At 32.2% G+C, this 21,071-nt stretch overlaps 1 protein-coding gene across 1 annotated transcript in view; it reads right to left on the bottom strand.

Moving 5' to 3' along the window:
• Positions 1-21,071, bottom strand: part of LOC145294085 (acylamino-acid-releasing enzyme-like) — a 118,529-nt gene that overhangs the window by 41,427 nt on the left and 56,031 nt on the right. Inside the window, exons 5-10 of the mRNA XM_080141145.1 lie at positions 15,841-15,992; positions 14,295-14,438; positions 12,309-12,400; positions 9,773-9,816; positions 5,764-5,882; positions 3,855-3,912 (exon numbers count right to left, since the gene is read on the bottom strand). Coding sequence (XP_079997271.1) covers positions 3,855-3,912; positions 5,764-5,882; positions 9,773-9,816; positions 12,309-12,400; positions 14,295-14,438; positions 15,841-15,992 — 609 coding nt within the window. The remainder of the gene's footprint in view (positions 1-3,854; positions 3,913-5,763; positions 5,883-9,772; positions 9,817-12,308; positions 12,401-14,294; positions 14,439-15,840; positions 15,993-21,071) is intronic.

The following is a 21,071-nucleotide window of genomic DNA, read 5'->3' as shown; positions in this document are numbered from 1 at the left end:
TGTCCCATTGACGAGATGTTGCATTTCTCTGCCTGTTCTACAAATACTTTAATGGTGAATGCTCTGACAAACTGCAAACACTTGTACCGCCCCGACGTAACTACCCAAAACAAACAATTAAGTCTCATCCCGTTACAGTAGAGATCCCTAGGTGCAAGAAAGCCTTTTACTCCAATAGTTTCTTCCCCAGAACTGCAAGTCTTTGGAAGTCCCTTCCAGGATTCTGATTTCCCAACTGTACTGATATGCAGAAGTTCAAGTGTAATGTGAACAAACATCTTTCTACTCATCTCCCTTCATAATGCCCCTGCAAATTATGTTCCTGATAGTAGCCCCCTGCTTTAAAGTGGCACTGTGCCTTGTTTGGGGGTGGAAAAAAAAAAAAAAAAAAACTCCAGAAAATTATAGAAATAAAAACAATAACACAAAAGGTTTTGAATTAAGACTGGAATTTTTAACAGTAAACTTTGCCTCTCAAGTATATATCCGACACCACAGTAAGACAGTCAATCAACCGAGAACCACATTAGTCTATGTAAACACATAGGATATTAACGAATATATACTCAAGAGTCAAAACAATGAAAGGAACATGCTGTTGTCACAGCCCTAGTTATAAACAATATTTGGTGAGGAGTAGTCAGCGAGTTTACATAACAGGAGTTTCCGAACGATCAAAGATTATAGTTGAGTCTCAGCCTTCGAACTGGGAGGACATGAAATGAGGTAATCCACTTGGCATGTGGTGGATGGAGCTTAAGAGTTAAACAATGGAGCAATTACAATCAAAACAGAATAATGCAAGTAAATAAAGAATAAAAGCTTATGAAATCACGAAATTGTCTGGCGTTGTTAAGAGATGACAACAAATGATAGCATTTGTTTTTGGAGAGGCAGCATTAACACTTTATAAACCAACTAGCCTGGATTCCCGGCATTGCCCAGGTGTTTATAGGCGTGTGTTGAGAAAAAAAAAAAAAAAAAAAAAGCAGGCTCGAACCTGGACCACGAAGGAGGAAAAGAAAGTTAAAGGTGACACGTTAGCTGTTGCGCCCATCGCCAAACCGGAAGTGACGAAGGTTTAAATTAAGGCTAGACAATCGAAAAGACGTGACGACTTTCAAAAATATTGGCAAAAAAAGCGACCCCTACCTGTAGAAAAGTGCCCAGTTGAGGGTGAAGGAATTAATGTTTTTGGCCAATTTTTCCATATTTGTCGTCCGAAGGTAGAACTTCAAATTACACCAATCTCATGAAAATCGGTCACCTCTGTTGAAAATTTTAGGCAGGCATACATACATACATTTAAACAGACAGGTGAGATTTATATTATAGAGGTCATATCAACGCTGACCAATCCAGACATCTAGGAATCACTCGTATTAGATGGTGTCAACTTGGAAGACGTAAAGTTGTAAGTCTACTTAGATACTACTCTCATACTATCTGAAAAAAAGGGGCAGCCGAGTTCAAATAGAAGCTGGAAGTCTTAAGTGGTCACTGATGTTTGATTTTGTTTTATGGCATATCAACCTTTTTGGGTTATTTAATGCCGAATCCAGTTATTTTGAAAAAAAAGCTTTTTATATCCTCAATCGCTAGTTTGTAGCGTTTGATTTGGTTGTTTTACAGTGGATTTTATCGATTACAGTATTAATGTTTGGTACATTTTAAGTTAGGAAACCAGTCAGGAAGTGGGGGGGGGGAGATAGAAAGGGGTAAGTGGGAAGAAGGAAAAGCGGGGAGTGGGGGAAAGTGGGTCGTTTTTTGATTTTGGTTTTGCAGAACATAATTAAGTTTTGTAAAAGGAAGTAGAAAAAAAAACCAAAAAAAAACCCATCAATGTGAAGTGCATTTCGTCGCAGGAAGCAAATATCTTCAGATAGGTCTGATCTGATAGCACCAAAGTCACTGATGTTAACGGCTACCAAGAGACATCTATCCGATTATAGTATGGATGATACGCTTCTGGTTGAAAAATGTGGTTTATGAGAACAGTTGAAATCTTCAATAACTGCCTTCGCCACATTTTGTGTAACCACTGAATGGATTGAATACCAACTAAAGGCTTGAATCTCTGACCCATGCCATCCGTCGTCCTCCAATGCTATCCAAGATGGTTTGCTGTTCATGTATCATCGTTATATATGGTGGGTAATCTATATCTATTAAAGTGAATGTGTGTGTGTGCGCATGTGTGATAACACATTTTAAACTATATATTCAAATTTTTGATCTACAGACTTGGAATTTAGTATACAGGGTATTTAGACGTGTGGAAAACTTCATCCAGGAAAAGGGCTGCTAAGGGGCCAAAATTGTAAAATTAGTCCGTGGGAGGGGGGGGGGTCATTAAACTTATCTGCTTGTCAACAGTTTCACAAATGTGCATGTGCAAATGGTTTCCATGACAGATTCGTTATGTTAAGATAAATAGGTTTGAAAACGGGTTTTAAAAGATAGTGTAAAGCTGGTCTAATGGTTATCATACTTGACTTACTGTCTTAAGGTTATGGTTTCAATCTCAGCTCTAATATATTTTTTCACTTACAAGAAGCGAACTGTTTAGAAAAAAAAACAATACTTCCATGTATGTGTCTCAGTTTCTTTCCGTTTTTATTTATTTTTTTTTTTACTTCATTCTTCAAAATTTAACATTACATTTAATACTAGGTAATGCCGGGCACATCTAATATGAACTATATTTAGTTTTAATTTTATACAATGTGGGCAAAGAGGCGATGGGAGCGCTTTGTAAAAATTCAGATACCGTTGATTTTCACACTAGCTATCATACATGAATAAATATTCCCCAAATCTCGATTTGTGGAGTATTTTAAAGGGATTTTATTTGGCATCATATGAACACAACTTCTCATTTAAGAACTCAAATATTTCAGATTTGCATTAAATTTAATCTCATTATTACACACCAAATAAGCAGGGAAGTAATGGTAGTCAAGTGGTTAACAACAATGACCAACGCCCTGAGTGTTCTAAATTTGAATCCAGTGCATTCCATAAAAATCATTTTGACTTAGGATGTTGGCAACCTTCTCGTGGCCCCTCTCGTAAGTTACCAAAGTCTTTCTAAAAAGAATTGATTACAAGATGTCAGGGAATCCAATGCCAACAATAGAATCTTCAGATTAATATGATATAACCAAATAAGCAAAATTCTCTGCATGTTAATTCCTTTTCAAAACCTTAAAACTTGAGCCTTAAATTTGAGACATTTTCTAGAATCAAAATTATGTAATTGATTTTTTTTTTTATCAAAATTGGAATAAGAGTTCAAAACAAAGTTTAGCATCATATCTTTGTCAGGGAAACAAAACTGATGCAAATTTTTTTTTTTTTTTACTTGTGAGTCAACACTTATCAAGGCCCAAAGGCCACCTGAGGATAAGGGTTAATGAATGTAAGGTGGCAGTGTAGTAATCATTACTAATGTAAACTGAGTAGAATTTGATTATTTATGGGAACGGCTCAACAAGAACTTGTTTACATTGGATTTGAAGGCTATCATGTATTCAACAAGGAAGCAAGCCAGCAGAACTGTGTTCCACAGGTAAGCAGTTCTGGGAAAGAAGCTTTGGTCATGAAATCTGCGTTTAGATTTAGGAACAGAAAGAAAGTGGGGAAAGTGGTTGTAGCTAGTCAAGTATTTTTTATGAAAGTTTGGCAAAGGGTGACCATAGATTGGAGTTCAGTCAAGTACTGATCTTGATCGCAGTGCTATAAAAAAATGCAATAAAAAAAAAAAGAAAAAAAAAGTACCAAGTTTGAATAATTCTTTCACATTATATGGAGAAACGTTTGATAACATTTGCAAGATAGAATAAAACATTTACCTTTGGCAGTGCCGACAATGTCTACAACAACTTCAGTTGTTTTTTCAATCCAATCAATCTGAAAAGCGAGGGAAAATAAATGTAAGAGTACAGGATTTTATCTCCAGAAAATTGAAAACAAAAAACTCCAAAATAATTTCAGTTGTAATCGAACGAGTAATCAACAATTTTTCTATTAAAAAAAAAAAGAAAAATTTGGTTATAGTCAGCTAACATATTTCCTAACTTCTGGCATGGCTGTCACCAGAAGCGGTAACAAGGCAAATTAGTTCCTTCGCTTTTTCTTCCATGCTTATATATATCTCCTGTTCATGTATGTTTTTTTTTATTAAATAATCATTGAAAATTTTTTTTGGTCTTATTTTAATAAAGAATTTTTGAAATTAGTTTTTAAAAGAATTATTGAAAACACTTTAAAACTATTTTGGTAATATTATGTATTGAATAGTTTGTTTTTTTTATGATGTATGAAATTTTGTTATTTTGATTTCAATAATTTTATTTATGCTTTTATAAACATTACATAAATTCAATTAAAAACCTTTTTTTTTAATTTCAAAAATAACTTATTTTTATAATTGAATAAATATTTCCTATAAAATTTTAAGTGAAAACATTTAAATTTTTTTATCAAAAGTGCAAATAAAGACCAATTGTTATTTTTATTTGTATAATTTTGTTGTATATTTTTCAATGTCTTTTTCTTGCATCACTTTGCAATAGAAATTCAGAAGAACAATAAAAGTGAAGGAACTGATTTGCCTTCTCACAGCTTCTGGTAGCTATACACCGGAAATTAGGAAGTATGCTAACCGACTATAATCAATATCTTAAATACTGCAAAAACTACCAGACTTTGGTAAAATTTTATTTCTGGGTTTTTATCACGAGAAAAATATTTTTTATAAAATTAGAATTTTGTTTACCAGAAAGCATTCCATCAAAAAACACAAGTATGGAGGTGCCTTAAATAAGTTTCCAGAGTTTTTTTTGTATAGGTACTTCTATCGATAGTACACACATGAAACTAATCCCCTTCGAAGTAATCTCTTCCGGCTGCAATGCACTTGTACCGTTTCAACAACTTCTGGAAGGTCTCATGGAAGTACTCATGTGAGTGTCAATGACCCTCGTCACAGCCTCTTTCATCTCAATAGTCTCATAATGACAGCCTCTAAAGTTTTGAGTTTTGAGAATAACCAAGAGTTACAGGGAACAAGATCTAGACTATAAGAAGGATGAGGAACTGTCTTGATGCCTATCTAGGTCAAAAAGTCTGTGACAAAGATGGTGCACCCTTAGGACAAACTTTGCACAAATCTTCCATCTTCAGTTAACCGTGAATAATTGTGTGTACAGTTCACGCACTGACATCAAACTGCACTTATTGTTTATATAGACACACGACAGTCCTTATCCATGAAATTCTTCATTTGGCCAATCAACTGAGATTTTGACCTCCTTAGTCCTCCAACACATCATCCCTCAGACTCCCTGCTTACTTTGAATCTCAAAAACTGATGCTCGATCCATGTAAGATGGTCCAAAAGCAGTTTAAAGCATTCCATACATTTCTGTAGGATTTTTTCCAAGTTTAAAACAGAATTTTATTGCATATCGTTTTTTTTTAAGTGTCCTCATGTCCAGATTGCATTTTTTAAATTCACCAGCTGTGACAATCAAGCTTTAGTAGAATGTATTTAATCCCTGCTGTAGCTTTTCATTTGAACCTGAAAGAAAAAATTAGTCATTTAGATGACTAATTTTTATGATTTCAAGTTCAAATGATGTTTAGCAATAACATGCTAAATTTTCAAGAGTCTACGACAATTTTAAATGCCTGTACAAAAAAAAAAGTCTGAAAACTTATTGAGGGCACCTAGTACTTAACAAAGGTGTTGGTACTCACCACTAATAATCGATTGCAACGATAATGAGGCCCACCACATTCGTTGTCAAGATAGGCACATTTGCTTCCATCTGGACTGAATACTGGAGAACGAACAGCTCGGTTTTCACCACCAAAACCTAAAAACAAATTTGGAAATTAAATATTGTCTGCTGAAAAGATTCCAATTCAAGATGTTTATAGGTAAAAATTCAACATTACTCCAAATTTTTATATAGACTTTTGCAAAATAAAACTTTTCTATCATTAAGACCGAAAAAAAAAAAAAAAAATGTATTATTTAAGGATTATAGTCAACTAACATACTTCCTAACTTATGGCATGGTTGCTACCGAAAGTGGTGACAAAGCAAATCAGTTCCTTCACTTGTTATTCAGTATTTTTGTGAAGTGATTTATTGAAATAAAATATAAAAAGGACATTGAAAAGTATACAATTAAAATTATACAGATATAAAAACAACAATTAGTCTTTATTTGCATTTTTAATAAAAAAAAATTTTTTTAAGTTATTTTATTTGAAATTTTGTACAAAATGTTTATGAAATAATAAAAATAAACTTTATTTTAAAAATAATTTTTTTATTTGAATTTATATGATAAATGTTTTTGATGCATAAAAAAATTGAAACCAAAATAAAATTAAAAAAAAAAAAAACCTATCCGATAAAACTATTTTGGGAATATTATGTAAGATTTTAAAAGGTTTTCAATAATCCTTAAAATAAAACTAATTTCTTTTTAATTATTAAATAAAACAAGATCAGAACAAATGTAAAAAAGTACATGTACAGGGGAAATATAGGCATGAGGAAAAAAAAAAAAGTGAAGAAACTGATTTGCCTTGTCACTGCTTTTGGGAGCAGCCATGCCAGAAGTTAGGAAGTACTTTAGCTAACTATAACCTTATAACCTAAGTAACTCGGTTGAAACATTGTATAGAAAAAATTATTCAGAAAACAAAAATAAACATAAAAGTTGTAAATTTTTAAAAAATTGATTTAACTGTTTGAAATTTCTTTTATAAAAAAACAAAAAAAAAACAAAACTGATTGAATTTGTTAGAAATTGAAACCTTAATTACTTCCCCTGCTAACTCTCCAATTCAAATTCGTACATTTTTAAACCAAATCATGAAATTTTACAAATGTCTTTCATGAATGATTATTTTTGTACTGTATTGTTTTCTGCAATTTTTGGATATGTTACTATTTGCAACATGACAATTACATAGGTACCTTTCTTTTGTTTTACTTGAAATTTAATATTTTTTCATTATTATAATATAGAAGCACCAAAGATTACTCTAAAACAGGGGAGGTAATACAGTGCCATTTTAGCAACTAGTAATTCCACTATTATCAATGTCAGATCATAAAATTTTGATAAGACAGATTTTTTTTTTTTTAATATAGAGTCACTGTACATCAAGGCTGGGAGGGCACTCAGTTATAAGAGTTAATCAGATAAGCTAATTTATTTTATAGGATAGCTCATCAAGAACTTGTTTACGTTGGACTTGGAAATAACCATATTATAGTCAGTTGGGAAACAGCTCCATGGTATTGTGTTCTACAAAGGAGACGATCTGGGGGGGGGGGAAAAAAGCTCTGCTCATGGAATTTTCTACCAGTTTTAGGCACTGATAGGAAGTAATGGAAACTGCTGATAGTGGTTGTAGCTAGACGAATGTTTGTCACAAATGCTTTACAGGGATAGAGTGAAGCCTAGTCAAGCACCTACCATAAAAAAAAAAAAAAAAAAAAAAAAAAAAAAAAACGAGATAGGCTTGCAATGTCACTTCTGTGAGAAAGAGGAAGTAGGTAGAAGAAAAGGACATTACCCACTAGATTTCAAAGTCTGTTTTATATCCTGTCCATGCATGAAAGGGTGCTCTGAGCAGCTCCTCTCCAAATGTGGCAACAGTACTCCATCTCTGGATGTATTTGCCTCTTCTACAGGTAGAGGATTGCATCAGGAGTGCTATCTTCAACTGATCAAACCATTTTTCTGGCAATCTTGGCAATGGATTTGATTTACGTTTCGAATCAGAAATAAAGGTTTGTTCTAGAAGCTTGTCAAAGCATGGGGGGGGGGGCTTCCTCAGGAGGAGAACCATTCTATTCAATTGGGACAAAAGATGAAAAGACAGAAGCTTGGTTTTAGATGCATTAAAATTGAACTGCACCATATACTCAAGTTCAGAAGAGAGTCATTAGAAAGAGGGGTTTACTAAAAATGTAAAACCAAGATTATGTCTGATCGATGTATGACTACTCCTGTTTGTCATATAAAAAAAACAAAAAACGTAAAGTTGCTTGAATCAGCAGGAGCCTTAAAAATTTAGTGGTGTTGGATTTTGATTATACATAAAGGGAGTTTACTAAACAAAATAATGTATGATTTGCTCCTGGAGAACATGACCAAAAACTGCATATACTCCATCCCATGCAGTTGCAGAAAGGTTTACAAGGGTGAAACATGCCGCCCCCTTAAAGTAAGGGTGGAAGAACACCGAAAAGCGGTAACTAAAGGGGAGACGGAAAAATCGGGTATAGCCAACCATGTCTGGATGGAGAGGGGGGACGATCGCCCCCTATGGGATGAAGTAAAAATAATAAACAGAGACCCACTGGAAAGTGAGAAAACTTAAAGAAACAGCTCACATGCTTGGACATAACAACCTACTGAGCAAACCAAGCATAGAGCTGAATGCAATTTAGACACCTCTAATAGAGAGAAAACCTTGAATAACATGGGTTTAATATTAACAAAAACCAACTAAGAATTGTCCTAGTGACATATGGCCGAGTATTCCTAGACGTATCAAAGTTTACAGTTACCCAAAGCGAAGGCAGTAAAAAGTAACATTCAAAACAGAATCAGCAACTATTTCCCAGAGCCTAGCTGGAGTCCGGACACGGTACCCCCGTAATAATAAAGGGTTGGGTTCGAGACTCCTAACAAACGGTTCCCCAGTTCGATACAAAACACCTGATGAAGGCCGGAGGGCAAAACGGCCGAAATGTGATGATAACAACCAAGATGAGGAAGTCAGTCAGACAATCTCAATCAATGAAGACACCTCATCTCAAAAATACAGACAATTACTTTTTGAATTTATCGATTTTTGGAGATGCAACAGAGCTTAAAAAGAAGGTCTGTATCAAAGATTTCTTTTTGATAGTATTGCTGCTAGGCAATGATTTGGAAATTAATTTCTTAGTAACTTCTTGTGTCGAATGTTATTAGATTTTTTTTTTTTTTCCTTCTCTTCCTGTCTGATCGAAACTTTTTAGCCTATTGTTGCCCTTCCCAGAAACCTAGGTTTTCTTTTGTTTACATAAAAAAAACAAAAACGAATTGATATGCTTAAACACGGATGTAAAAAATATAATTTTCGCTGGTGGTGAAGGAATAGGTGTTAATTAGAGGAGAATGTGATGGGATGGTTTTCTCGGATGCAAATCGCCAATTGATCAATGTCACTTTCAGGTTGATATAACAATTTGTGACACCCCTGTCGCTACCTGCAAATGTTCACTGTGGGACTGTCAATGTAACTACACCTTTGGAACACTAATTCAGCTGCTTACTGTCACAAGTTTTAACCCTCCACTGCCAAGTTGTACTTTCAAGTCACCTTTCAAAAAAAAAAAAAAATAAATAAATAAATAAAATAAATTAAAAAAAAAAAAAACTATAGGAAATAGTTCTTACTGTTATAGCTTGTCAGCTCATTTTGGTGAGTTTTTCTTTATCCTCTTCTCTTGAGTCAAGAACAAATTCATAATTAAAAAATTTATTGCATAAAAAAATTCTGGCGCTAAAGGGTTAATCAACAATTTTAATTTCAGCAATCAATCATGTCATTGTTTTGTTTTTCTGCTAGGTGCATATCCAGGTGTCCAGTGCGCCTACTCCTATTATAACCTTTTTGGTACACCTAACCAGCATATTTGACAGTCGTTCCTTAAAAAAAATTTTTAAATAAAAAAAAATTGACTTACATCTGACATCTTCACCTGATGTGTGTGCAAAGTACAATTGATTTCTGAAAAATAAAAGAAATTTGTCAAGACAGTAGAACATGAAAAAAATATGCATTTTATATATATATATATATATATATATATATATATATATATATATAGTGAGGATATGTGCATGTGTGAGGACACTTCTCAACCTATATACTCAACTAATGTTTGATCTACAGACTTGAAATTTGTATAAAGGATATTCAAATATGTGGAAAACCTTTTAATCCATTTTCTTCCGGAAAAAAGAGCAGCTAAGGAGTCAAAATTTATACATGGTGTTGATCAGATTATGTTTTCAACTATTTCACGACTGCGCATGCACGATCGTAAGACATGAGTTTCCTTATGTTAAGTTGGTTTGAAAACACTTTATAAAGAACATGTCACACTGACCTAATGGTTATTGTACTTGACTATTTGCTTTGGTTTTTATTTCAGCTCGAGTATCTTTTTTTTTACATACAAGAAGTGAACTGTTTAGAAAAACCATAATACTCGCATGCACATGTCTTAGTTTCTTAATTTTCTTTAATTTAATTTTTTATAAAAAAGAATTTAACGTTACGTTTAATACCTAAAGTATTTGTTTATAATAAATAATTATGCATTAATTAATATATTTATGCATATTTTACAACCGGGCAACGCCAGGCAGCCTGCTAGTATATATATAACAAAATCCTTCGAAATTAAAAATTGTCTGCTTTTAAGGTCTTAAGATATTTATATGCAAAAATTCAACATTACCAAACATTAGACTCATTGAATGTATTTTACTTTATCTTTACAAGTTCAGTACATAAACAAAACAAGACAGAGAACAATTCTGATACATTGTGTATAAAGCAGTTGTGATCGGAGTGCGTATATGATATTGTAGAAAAGCCCCCTTGCAAATCTACTTAATTGGCATGTCAGAAGTACTTAACATTATTAAAAAAAAAAAAAAAAAAAAAAAAGTTTGATCTTTATAAAAACTGTTGCCATATTGTTTTGAGAACATGTGACATAAGGGAAGCAACTCAGTTATGCTAAAATCAAGGCAAGTAATTCATATTTGTGAAAAATATTGAATTCATATAAAAAAAATTGGCAATAATTACACTATTTACCTTTCCTTGGAACTTTTTTTTAGCCAAATAGCTAAGTTATATAAAAAAATGTTTTCTTTAATTTTTTTCTACTCTACTTTTCGTAATTTTGGATATATTTATTGCTGTAACATGACAAGTAGAAACTATTGGTTTGCCTTGAAATTCAATATCATAGCAAAGTTGCACCCCCCCAAAATCTTAAGTTTCAGTTTATCAGCTAAGATACAACTGCAATAATTTGTCTATGCATTATTATTGTTTGGTTGAAGTAATCCCAGCTTGGGTTTGCACCAATCTGAAATCTTCCTCACCCCATCTACCTGAAGATGAAACCTCGAGGACCTTCCTAAGCCACCAATTGCTTATCATTACTCAGTTTTATTCGGACTCATATATATATATATATATATATATATAATATGCATTCTCAATTGTCCATTTATTAGGGGGGTGGCATCATCCTGTCTGAAGCATTCCAAAGATTTTGGCAGCCTCCCATCTTTTTACTCGTCTCATTTCTGGTAACTTTCTTTCCTCAAGAATTAATTTTTCCACATTCTCTGGGGGTCTCCGCTCCTGGGTGAAGGTGGGAGTCCATAGTATCACGCCGATTACTATTCTCATCTTGGTCGTTATATTCACAACATTTCAAATGATGTAACTTCTGACTGTCTTCAGAGGCATCTTTTTCAAACTAAACTCTTCTAGTCTAATTTGGTAATCTTTATACAAAACTGGGTGCATCTTTTCAAACTTTGGAACTTCATGCAGGTTCCAAAGAAAGTCGGAAGTGGCATCAAGCGAAATGGAAAAGTAACAAATACTGAAATAACATTTAGATCTATATTACTAGCAGGCTTCCCAGCATTGCCTGGCTTTGAAATACATAATTATATTTTAATTAATAAACTAAATATATGCATGCACATGTTTTTTTCCAAACCGTTCAGAAAAAAAAAAAAAAAAAAATCTAGCTAATAGCAGCGAGTCAAATATGATAACCATTATACCAGCATGACAGGATCTTCAAAAGATGTTTTCAAACTACTTATTCTTAACATACGTAATCTAATGTGAACAATTCACGGATGTGCATTTGTGAAATGGTTAGCAAACAGATAAAAATCCAATCACCTCCACATACAAATTTTTCAATTTTGACCCCTTAGCAGCTGTTTTCCAGGTGAAAACAGATTAAAGAGTTTTCCACATGTCTGAATATCCTATATACCAAATTTCAAGTCTGTAGATCAAAAATTTCTTGAATATATAGGTTGAGAAGTGTCCTCACATGTGTACACATTCTCACTTTTATAGGTATATAAATTATATTTAAATTTAACAGCAATTTATCCCCAGTGGCAAAACTTAAAGGAAAAAAAAGACTAGACTAAGTGTTGGCTACTTACTTGCGAACTGGACAATAATACAAGCCTAATCTATAGGGTTCATGACACCATCCAACCATCATTAAACCAGACTCATCAGGAGCCCAACGGAGCTAATAAAAGAAAATTAACATTTTAAAAATTTTTTCAATCAAATAGCTTTTAAAAGAAATGAGGAAAAAGAATCAAACGCACAATCTATGAAAGCAGTGACAAGTTATAAGGAGTTAAAATGACTTCCATTTCAGATCATTATAGAGCTGAACAAAACAATATCAAATCTTAATTATTAAAAATAAATCTTTATTTTTAAGCTATTAAACAGAATACAAAATTTTATAGCAATAACCTACGAGATCAAAGGAATTTTCCGATGGACGACTTGGGATTAAGATTTTTTTCTTTCCATATGGTTTTCAAGATTGAAATTATATATATGTGTGTGCACATACTAGAAAAAATGTGACCACCTGCCGTGTCATCCATAGAGCTCAGATTAGAGTGGATTGAGTAAAATTGATTTTTTTTTTTTTTTTTTTTTTTTTTTTTTAAAGTCTAAAACTTTGCTTACTCATGAGGGTCGTTAGACACAGGGCGGATTTTTTAATATGGGGGAATTTCAGTTCTAAAAAAAAGTTAATATATTTTTTTTTTTTTTTTTTTACATGGATAATTCTCCAAGCCTTACAATTTTGAGCCAAGGTGTTCACTTAGTTTAGGTTCATGTCAGTCTATTCACAAATGTATTTTCTCCGTCATAGTCAAATAATGTATTTCCTAATTTCAAGTGTGGCTGCTACTGGAAGTGGTGACAAGGTAGATTAGTTCCTTCACTTTTTCTCACTCCTATATCTCCCCTGTGCCTGCATTTTGGGAATATTATGCATTGGATACATTTCTTTGTTTGAAATTTTGTTATTTTGATTTTAATTTTATTTTTATACTTTCATGAACATTAAATTCAAAGAAAAAAAACTTTAAAAAAAAAAAAAAAACAAAAAAAAGTAAAAAAAAAAAAAACAATTTCATAAACCTATTTCTTTATAAAATTTCAAATAAAATACCTTAATTTTCTTATTAAATGTGCAAATAAACACTTATTTTTATCTGTATAATATTGTTAATTTTTATTGTATATTTTTCAATATGTCCTTTTCTTATATTTCATTTCCATAAACTGCTTCACAATATAAATACTGAACAAGAAAAGTGAAAGAATTGATTTACTTTGTCACTGTTTCTGGTAGCAGCCATGCCAGGAGTTAGGAAGTATGTTACCTGACTATAATCCTTTTCTCATCTACTTTGCAACCAGTTTCCTTTTATTATGCCATCAACGCATATTTGCATAACCCCATGCTGGAACGCTTAATGTGACCAAATAATCTCAAAACTTTACATCTGATGATTGAACATTGAATTCCAGTTTTTGCAACTTTGTAACGATGTAATTAGTTTATGATCAGTAATGATGATTATTTGATGTGATTTTTACATGATGATCACATGTCGTTTTGGAAGGTTTCTATTTTTTGACATAATTTTATAGTGTACACATTAAAGTTTGCTGAATGAAATGTTACTACTGTAAATAAATTCAATAAAACTTTTTCAAATTTGGGTTTATCTTAAGTAGAACAGCCCTTGGAGTGAATGTGGTATTGTGGTAACTGAGATATTTCTTTTTAAGAGCAGGATTGACAATTTTAAGTATTGGAGACCAAGGATGACAGACACCTATCATCCCCACACTTCTGAATGGCTGTGTGCCTAATTTGTTCAATTTATTTTTATATTTTGTGCAAATAAATATTTGCAAGTTTACTGTATAAGACTACAGGAAGGACATGTATTACAGATTTTCACTTTTATTTGTATAGTATGTCTTTAGAAGGCTAGGGTGATTTTCTTTCTTGTGAAGGCAATCACACTTTAACCGATTCTGTAATTTACAGCTGTTAGATGAAGGCAGCCCATGAAAAGATAGGAACATGCAATTGATCTTACCTGCCCAGGAGAAATGTCATCAGAAATGCAATCCAAAAGGCTAATCTCTGGCACGTTTCCTTCCAAATCCAAAATGACAACAGTGGGTCTGTGTTTACCAACCAATAATTCACCCCAATCTTCACGATGAACATGTTGATCTCCCTGGAAATAGAAAAAAAAATAAAGATTAAAAATATCAAAATGTTGTCTAATTTAGATTATTCAAACGACTGTTTTCATCTTTGATGATATTCTTGCAACAATTCGGCTGATGTGACCCCCTGACCTCCTTCAATTACGATTTGTTAAACTTTGAAACCTGTACAAAATTTCTAATGGAACTATTTAATCCATGACGGTAGCTTACTCTTATTCCAACAGCCATGACTAAGTATCAAGTAATTAGCAATTGTAGTTTTTGTATCGCCCATACTTAGTATTGAACCATTAACCACTAAAAGACTTATTGTGAACTTAGCACTTTTATCTGTTGCATCACATTAAGAGAATAACATTGAAGATGAGAACAGTAGTCCAAATAAGCCAAACTATCAATCCTCATAAACTTTTCCTAAACAATTCTGTATCATTAAGACTAAAGATTAAAAAGCATAAAAAGAATTAATTATTTTATTGAAGTAATCTTCAACATTCTTTTAAATAATTAGGTCAAGATTTATTACCCATCTTAGTTTTTAACATTAGATTGAAGGGGGGGTGTAAACCAAATAATCTTCCAACCTTTATTTCTATTGGTTTATATATTTTTATAATATATATCTGTTTGTGTAAGCACAAATTTTTAGAATTGTGTTATAAAAGATTTTATGGTTATTAAATGTTTTGTTACTAATTCTACTTTCTATAAACTTAGGTATTTGCTTAATTATAGAGCTTGAACTGTTTGTGGATGGGGTTGGAATTTTCTCATAAAAGGTTTATGTGTTTGTTAATAGGTTAAATGTGACATCTAGGAAATCTGTTTAGTGTTACTAGTAATTACAACCTTATTACAATCATAATAGCTAATTAGCATTAGTTGAGTCCATTAAGCCATCATCTCTAATCATATATTCTTTATAGCTATATAAAGTTATTCTGTGATATTGTGTAATATAAATATTAGTTCTAACTATGCTGCCTCTGCAGAACCAGCAATCCCATAGAAACATTGATAGATATATTTTGCTTATTGTTCACCATTAAGATGGTTGATATAAAATATTTAAATCCAGTTGTAATATCTATTATTTAATTGCCAATAGAAATACATATATTTGACTAAAAAAAAAAAAAAAAAAAAAAAAAAAAATTAAACTTCCGACTTCGACCAAAACTTTTCAAGGTCATAAATACCAATGTTTTATGAAAAAAAAAACTTTAAACTTTTGTGACCTTGACATCTCAAAATTAAATTAGTACTAAGTTAGACCATCACTTCTATTCTGACCATGTTTGGTGAACGATGTAGATATTATACTATATGCAAATAGTGGCAAATAAACTTGACCTAAAAACAATCTGCCTTGTCGGAAATAATTGAGTAAAAATGCAAATGACTGACCCTGACTTTAGTTTCACTTGGTTTGTTTTCATCGTCAGGTGATTTGCTATTTCCTTTTGCATCAAAGAATGACGTTGCTTTTGGAAGCTTCTTCTCTGCAATGAATGCTAACCGTTTTTCTGTCGATGACCATTCCAAACATCCAAATTGACCTAGAAGGAAAACAAAGTTTTCAGTTATAATTGTTATACCCTGTTATTCGCAATGTAATGACATATATATATAGCTAATATGGAAAATTTTTAAATAATCACCTAAAAATAAAAATCAGCAAAGGGGACAACTCATTTCAAACTGAATATAACAGAAGTTGTCTACCTTAAGTTTAAAAATTTGTAAATGTGATACTATTGCTATCCTCTCCTCAAGTGTTAGAAAAAAGGAAAAAGTATAACAAAGAGAAATCAGAGGAACAAATGTATAGGAAATAGGGTTGGTAGACAGACAATAGATAGGAAGTTATTCATCAAGGAACACAAAAGGACAAAGTCAATATGGTTTGAGTTGCAATACGTTTTGCAACAGTTGGAGACATTTTGCAATGATTGAGGACAGTTGCGAACTGGAGATAATTGAAGGCAGGTTATGGCACAAAGGAAATCAGAAAATGAATTAGTCAACCGACTAATGAACATTGTTTTGACAGTAGATATGAACCTTAGCATCCAGAGGATCGATGTTGTCATGCACATATGCAGAGTGCAACTGATATTTGCAGAATGTACTGTACTTTAGCAGCACTTACTCTAGGCAGGTTGAGCCAGCTTCCTCCAAAGGAGGAAGTCTCATGGGAATATCAAATTTACAAGAGATCCCCAATCACAGAATATGTAGGAGTTTGTGCTTTGTTTTATTCTTATATTGTGCACCTGTACATGCCCCCCTCAACAGCCATTAATGTGAGAGATGACAAAACGGACAGAAGAGAAAATCATGGAAAACATTATGGACGACGAGGTGTCGAGCGGGGGGACCACATGGTCTTACAGCAAAGCAGATATTCATTTATATGTCTGCTATAAATTTAATTTAATTCCGTTTTTTCAACTTTATAATTTAGATTTATTCTAAATATTTAGTTTTAACTATTTATTTTAAAAACACGTATTAACTTTTAGATTTTTCTATTGGGACTGAAGCTTTAATTTTATTGTTGCCCTATAAATCTAGATAATGTATCATATATATATATTATATATATATATATATATATATATATATATATTATATATATATATATATATATTAAACGATATTGAGGTTAGTGTCTTCACCTTGAAGATCGGATTTTTTTTTTTTTTTTTTTTTTAGAAATTGCCCATTTTTTATTTTGAACGTAAACAAATATTTTTATTTATTTTTAAAACAGTAATCTACGTACATGCATGTTTCGGGGCCCTACCCCTCTTCAGCGTAGCTTAAGACGCTAACCTCAATATCGTTTTTTAAAAAAAAAAAAAAAAAAAAAAAAAAAACTATGTAAATATATCAATGATAAAACAAACAGTAAATTGTCTATGGCATCATAGCGTAATGGATAAGACGTTGGACTGAAATACATAAGGTCCAGAGTTTGAATCCTAATAAGTCAAGCTATGCTGAAGAGGGGTAGGGCCCGCAAAACGTGCATGTATGTAGATTACCGTTTTAAAAATAAAAAAATATATATATATATATATATATATATATATATATATTATATAAGCACTTTGATTTTTGTTCCCACAGACTCCAAAATGGCTGAACTGATTTTTTTTTTTTTTAAAGATCACACAAATGTATTTTGTGTTTGGGAATGTTCTAAGGTTTTGTAACAGTGCAGACAGTTGTACAACAGCCAACGTATGTAAATGAGCAAGCCATGTGCAAGGTAACATCACAATGAGGAAGAAGGAAAGAATAAAGATTATAAAAAGAAAAGTGTTATCAAGAAGGGTAGAAATAAACGTTACACATGTGTCCTGAGAGCGACAGAGAAAGACGTGTCCTAAACATGGCCGGACAAAGACAGAGTACCCCATGTTCAACATGGCAGAGTTTTGTTAAGCACATTAGAGTACAAGATGACTTTTGAACAAGAGACAAGGTGTTATTCTAGAAGTACCTGTAAATAAATGTTTGTTTCAACTGGGGGGAAAAAAACAGCGAGTTGAATTCTTTCCTTATCTTTGTTTCCTTGCAACTGCCTGCATTTGATTTTGTCAGTGTGTAGAAATGTAGCTGTAATGCGTCCCTTTTACAAACAAATATTTTGTCTATTTGTTTATGTAGACAGTAAACAGGTTGGAACATTCTAGAAACTCAATACAAAAGGCCCAGCACGCCAATAAAACCAGTCTAGACAGGGTTTCCACAAGTCACCATTGTCACCGCCCATAATTGTTGCTGGTGTCAGACTCCATCCAAGAATGTTAAAACCGCACCAAGTCTCAACAATTTTCAGACAGCTTTTCACAGGCTAATTTGCCACTGCTGAAAATTATCACACATGTGAGACTTCGTCACAAGACATAAAAATCTGCACTTGTAAAAGTGTCATGTTCAAACTATAAAATGGACAAATTACTCAATCCCTGTACTAATGAAGTTCACAAACAATGGATGAATATTTTTTGCTCACAAACTTTTACCCTCCTGGTATTTTTCATTCACAGGGTTTTCTTCATAAAATTATGTTAATTTACTCATTAAAGACTTTCATCAGCTTTGCAATTACACTAATTGTCTTTTTCCTCTTGAATGATGATCCTGAACTTTTGTCAATTAAATACACATTTTTCTGCATTATTAATGGAACTCAATCTTTTTAATTTCCTGCTCATGGGAAGATATCAAATGTTCAAGAATTACTATAACTTGCACATCTCTCACACAAAAATCCTTTCTGGTTAAATAAAAAATTATTTTAAATGTTTGTATTTGTTCCAGAGTTGTTGCTATTTACTGATGTTCTTTTTGTTTTTTCTTGCTAGGGAAAGAACTTTCGACTTGTCACCATCATAAATTTGAAGACTGGTCGATACTCCTTCTCCCTACAAATGTTTCTGTTTAAAAAACACACAATTGGACCATGATACTCGACTTTTGCATTTTAATTTAAGCCAATAAACAAATAATTTTATAAAAATCCACAGGTTCTCTAGTGTAATGTGGATGACGATGTATTTTAGACAAAGTCACTATGGAGAGGAATGAGAACTTACTCCTGGTGAACCGTGGTGGGTCAGTGACAAGAACAGGGTAGCAATCGATTTGATGGAAAAATGAACAATTTCACCATTTTCGGTGATAAAAGTAATGGAAATGAGGCACATTTGTTGAACTACATTCAATCCTGGGCAATGTCAGGTCTCCCTGCTAGTCATCATAGTTATATCTACACTAGAAATTTATTTTCTGTAGCTCCTATGTCTACTTTATTAGTATTAATATTTACTGTTGATTTTTATATAAAATTAGCTGTTAAATATAAATTGACAATTACTTTGATTCTACAATTGCATTAATTGATACTAGCGGGAATTCCACAGCAGACTCATGTAATATATTGACATTGGCATTCTGTAAATGCCCAGCATAAAGAGATGCTCTGATATTGTAGCTCTTGTTAAAACTGCAAAAGTATTTATCTAAGCTAGCAGGGACGCCCGGCATAGCCCAGTCATAAAGTACGCTTAAATATCATTTTAATTCTTGTAGATTTTGTATATATTATTATAGAGTTAATGTTCTATCGATTTTTATATATTATAGAATTGCGATTTCCAAAATAAAAATATATCCATATGACTTAGCTTGAATCGAAACGAAATCTTATGAAAAAAAAAAAAAAAAAAAATGTGTGTGTGAGATATATATATATATATATATATATATATATATATAAACTTGAACTCTTTCAGCTATAATCGAAATCAAAACTTATGAATTATTGGTAAGATTATTTATAAAAAATAAATGACTTGAGTGCCATCAGCTATAATTGAAACCGAATCCAAAGCTTATAAATAATTTTAATCAAGAATTTTTCATAAGAAATTCTAGTCCACAACAATTAAACGACTCGGATGTAACATGACACAGAAAATAAATAGCACACACGCTATCGTATTAATATATAGATAATTATTTTGAACAGCTTTGGCATTAATGTTACTATAAATTAGGGATGGGATGATTCCAATATCCCCCCCCCCCCCGATTCTGATACACTTACCAATTCCATACTAAATTCCCGGTTCTGATACAATTACTAATTACGATTCTTTATAAATTTCTAAATATTTAACTATAGATTTATTATTTTTCCTCAGTTACCCAAAAACCACATGTTAAATGTGCAGATATTTTCCTAAACGTAAAAATACTTGTAAGGGATGTTTTCTCGATTTTAGTTTTACTGGTAGTTTAAATTACCAGCAATGGAAGGTAATGCTTTAAACAAAATCAAGTAAAAAAAAAAAAGACAAAGAACCGTTTTTCATCGGACAATAGGCACAAAATTTTTTGATTCCAATTCCCTCAAATGTCCGATTCTTCAGATCCAATTCTGATTAATCGTCCCCACTCTACTATACATAGTTAATTCTTCAGATTTACTTTTCGATTACTGCCAGACATTAACCCATTAAATCTCACTATCCTAATAGAACAATTTTTTAAATTCCATATATACTAGTATTAATACTACATAGTTACTCTGAAGATTTTTTTTCCTTTTTGACAAAGTATGACTTGGGGAGAGTCAGTTAGGTTGGAATTAATGTGGGAAAATGAGTTGAATGAAACAGTTTCTGGAAACAAACATCAGGTATTGGCAGGAAGGATGACCATATTGGAATGATGTGTGATGCACATGCTTAAAGTCCTATAATGTCTGATTGGAGAGAGGAATAAAACTACTTCCTCATTAATATAGTAGATCAGCCGTTAAATATTCAGCAGACAATTATTCTCCGATATAAAATTACAATGCTACACTACTACTGATCGGTGATGCCATGAAACTGCAATAAAGTTAAGATCAGTTGATATTATTATTAAAGTACAGAATAGTTTTATAGATTTGAATACAAATTTAAACCAATATCTAAGAAAAGATTGGTTTGTTTCTGATTGTTATAAAACTCTAAAAAGAGCTTGAGCTCTGTGTGTTGAAGAGCTGCCATCTTGATGGCTCAGTTCGGATGTTGAAAAGTGGATTTTTCATATTTATGTATTTTAAATGAACA

Source organism: Euprymna scolopes, chromosome 15 (assembly GCF_053919585.1).
Source record: "Euprymna scolopes isolate OS-2025 chromosome 15, ASM5391958v1, whole genome shotgun sequence".
Taxonomy (NCBI): Eukaryota; Metazoa; Mollusca; class Cephalopoda; order Sepiida; family Sepiolidae; genus Euprymna; species Euprymna scolopes.
The sequence above is the reverse complement of the archived record's forward strand: the minus strand, read 5'-3'. Positions and strand labels throughout refer to the sequence as shown.